Raw genomic sequence first — 3,700 nt, 5'->3', positions numbered from 1 at the left:
AAAAACATTCATACTCCCCTTAGGCCAATCCCTGCCTTAAACATTCCATTCCAATTGAAATGCCACTCTCCTGTCCTCCATTCTTATTAGAAATATTCCTGTCCCAAAAAGTTTCAAAATAATGTCTCACAGATCAAGTACAATACTATTTTCTGATGGCAGTAAAAAGGAGTAACAATTGGTTTGTGAAACAGAGTCTACTAGTGGTGTAAAAACAGGGGGAAGATGTGAAAGAAGCAAGTGCCCGAGTCTTCCAATTTATTTTCAAATAGGAAATGTCAGAAACATTACACTTTAAAAGGCTTACTGATTTTTCCTCAGTTCTTTCTGTTACTTTTCTTCAATACTACCAAAGTTTGGGATTTAAAAGATATAATTTCAAATTAGCTTATTATTTTTAAAAGAAAGTTATTGATCTTTTGACTTTTTAACATCATTAGAATTTGTTCCAATGTTCTTCCTCTGTCATCAAAAAGAACCCTCCCATATTACAAATACCATTTTTAAAGGGAAAAAAAGAAAAAGGAGAAAAAAATCAGCAAAACTAATCAATACATAAAAAAAAATCTGAAAATATGTGCAACATACCACACCTGTGAACATCCCACCTTTGTAAAGGAGTGAGGTAGGGATGTCTTCTCATTTCTGTTCTTTGGGCCATGATTGTTGTTTGTAAACTTTCAACTTTCACTTTTGATTCTTTTGTGGTTATTCTTTCTCTATAATTTAGTTACATTAATTCTGTTTAATTTCATTTGCATCATAGTAGTCATTGTGGGTGTTGTTTTCTTTCTTCTGTTTATTTCACTCTGCATCAGTTCATGTATATCTTTCCTTTCTTCTCTGTATCCATCACATTCATCATTTTTTACAGTACATTAATAGTCCTTTATGTTCATGTACCCAAATTTGTTTAGCTATTCCCCAATAATGGGCATCTACTTTGTTTCTAATTCCTTGCTACCACAGAAAGTTTAGCCTATTATTATTATTATTATTCCTTCTTCTCCTACCCCATTCCCCCATTAACATACAGAACATAAGTGTCAATAGAAATAGTATCAACTTTTTCTAAGACAAATCTACTAAAAGGTTTTATGTTATGGGATCTGCAGAGATGTCACTGTGTGAGCCTGGCCAACACCTTTCCAATATTGTAAAAATAACAACAATGTGGTACTTGTCAGCCCCAGGGCTTCCACTACTGAGTTATCAGGTACACAGGGTCACCAACTTTTAGCCTTACAATTTTTTTCTACTGAAAAATACATCCCAAAGAGTGGGGATGACCTGTATATATGCTGCTCTAATGGATCACAGAGGTAGTAGCTTTTCAATGTTTCTAGGGGCTCTTTCCTGGTGATAATCCCAGTGTCTGGGTCCACTGTTAACATGATACATCTGGAGCAAGACAAAATCTTGTTTATTTCCATACTCCCAATGAAGATTTCATCCCAGGTAGCTTCCTCAGAAGCGCTGAAACTAGTCAACATAATATTTGGCCTAAATTGTTCCATTTTTATTTTCTTCTCAAGCCTGATATAAAGATCCAACAGGGAATCTTCTGAGAGCATCATGAGGGGACAACAACCTGGATGAGCCACCTGGTAATTCTGAACAAAGGGATGGAAAATTGCTTTTAACTTTCTTCCCATCATTTGCATCTCAAACTGAACCAGTTGAAATGTTTCTGTTTTTAAGAAGCTGGTGATCCACTCAGCTCCTTTAATCAATTTATAAAAATTTTCTAAGGCATGGAGCTATTTTGTGGAGGAGTATCTGCATTCACAAAATTAAGAATCCTTCAAGTATTGAAAGACATTCAAATAATAATAACTGATAATGAAAGGCACCATGGTATAGTGAATAGAGGGCTGACTTTAGAATCATGACTACTGACCTTTATTAACTCTGTGACTATGGGTAAGTTACTTAAGCTCTCTAAGTCAGTGTATATGGGGGATAATAATGATGACAATTATAATTCCTTTATTACACACCAAAATTGTGAGAATCAGATAAAACACACACATATATGGATGGCACCTGCTGTTTTCACTGGTATTTCAATTTTCTTATTAAAACAGCAACAGATGGAAATCTCCCTAAACATGTGAAACACTTTGCCAAATTTAAGGTGCCATATAAATGTCAGTTATTATTATTACTACACAAAACTCTGCCAGCAGCCCCACACTTCCTGTTCCTCCAAATAACTGGTTTCCATGGAAATAAAACAGTGTCTTGTTCTTTGTGTTTCACAGTGATGCTACTAATCAATTAGGTTGTGGGTTATGTCCTTTTAGTTGCTTTCCAGTCATGGAATAGGGTGGAATTTATATCAATTCATGCCTTGGCACTGGACTGGTGATACATAGGAAGGAGATCTCGATACCTCAGGTAGAGAAGGGATCTCAGAGATCATCTGGTCTATTCTAATCCTCTTTATTAAAAAAAAAACCCTTTTTAGTCTTTATTTCTAAAACATTTTTATTTAAAGTTTTGACTTCCAAATTCTATCACTCCCTCTCTCCTACTCGATATGGTAAGCAATCTGTTATAAGTTATACATATAGAATGATGTATCACATTTCCATATTAGTTATTTTGTACAAGAAGACTCAAATAAAAGAAAAAATGAAAGAAAATGAAAAATAGCATGCTTCAGTCTGTATTCAAATGATATCAGTTCTTTCTCTGGAGATGGATAGTATGCTTCATCATATTCCTTTAGAATAATGGTGGATCATTGCATTATGAAGAATAGCTAAGTCATACACAGTTCTTCATCAAACAATATTGCTGTTCCTGTGTACAACATTCTCCTCATTCTGTTCACTGCTCATCCTGGTTCATTAGTTCATTTAAGTGTTTCCAGGTTTTTTTTTTTCTGAAATCACCTTGCTTGTTATTTCTTATAGCTCAATAATATTCCATTACAATCATCTATCATATCTAACTTTCCCAGAATTTTATTCACCTCCTTAACTTCTTTCTTGTTTATTTTTTTTTTAATCTTTTTTTTTGTAAGGCAATGAGGGTTAAATGACTTGCCCAGGGTCACACAGCTAGTAAGTGTCAAGTGTCTCAGGGCAGATTTGAACTCAGGTCCTCCTGAATCCAGGGCCAGTGCTTTATCCACTGCGACACCTAGCTCCCCCCTCTTGTTTATTTTTTGGTTAGCTTTATCTACTTCTGAGAGGTGAAAGTTGAGGTCCTTTACTAATCTAGTTTTACTATCTATTTCCTTCTGTAACTCATTCAACTTCTTCAAAAATTTAGATACTATACCATTTGGTGCATATATGTTTAATATTGATATGACTTCATTGTCTATAGTACCCTTCAGCAAGATACAGTTTCCTTTTTTATCTCTTAATTATATCTATTTTTGCTTTTGCCTTGTCTGAGATCATGATTGCTACCCCTACTTCCTCTGCTTCAGTTGAAGCACAATAGATTCTGCTCCAGCCCCTTACCTTACCTTTACCCTGTGTGAATCTCTCTACTTCAGCTGTGTTTCTTGTAAATAACATATTGTAGGATTCAGTTGTTTAATCCATTCTGCTATCCACTTTTTTTTTTTAGTGAGGCAATTGGGGTTAAGTGACTTGCCCAGGGTCACACAGCTAGTAAGTGTTAAGTGTCTAAGATTGGATTTGAACTCAGGTACTCCTGACTCCATGGCTGGTGCTCTATT

The 3,700-nt window shown here is 35.0% G+C and overlaps 1 protein-coding gene across 1 annotated transcript; it reads right to left on the bottom strand.

Moving 5' to 3' along the window:
- Nucleotides 1-1,201: 1,201 nt before the first annotated feature.
- Nucleotides 1,202-2,846, bottom strand: LOC122754956 (mitochondrial amidoxime reducing component 2-like). Its single transcript, XM_044003381.1, is given in 3 exon segments — nucleotides 1,202-1,252; nucleotides 1,254-1,760; nucleotides 2,817-2,846. Coding segments are annotated over 3 exon segments (588 nt in total).
- Between the last annotated feature and the right edge of the window lie 854 nt (nucleotides 2,847-3,700).

This window comes from Dromiciops gliroides, chromosome 4 (genome assembly GCF_019393635.1).
Source record: "Dromiciops gliroides isolate mDroGli1 chromosome 4, mDroGli1.pri, whole genome shotgun sequence".
In the NCBI taxonomy this organism is placed as follows: Eukaryota; Metazoa; Chordata; class Mammalia; order Microbiotheria; family Microbiotheriidae; genus Dromiciops; species Dromiciops gliroides.
This window is presented reverse-complemented; position numbering and strand designations above follow the sequence as displayed.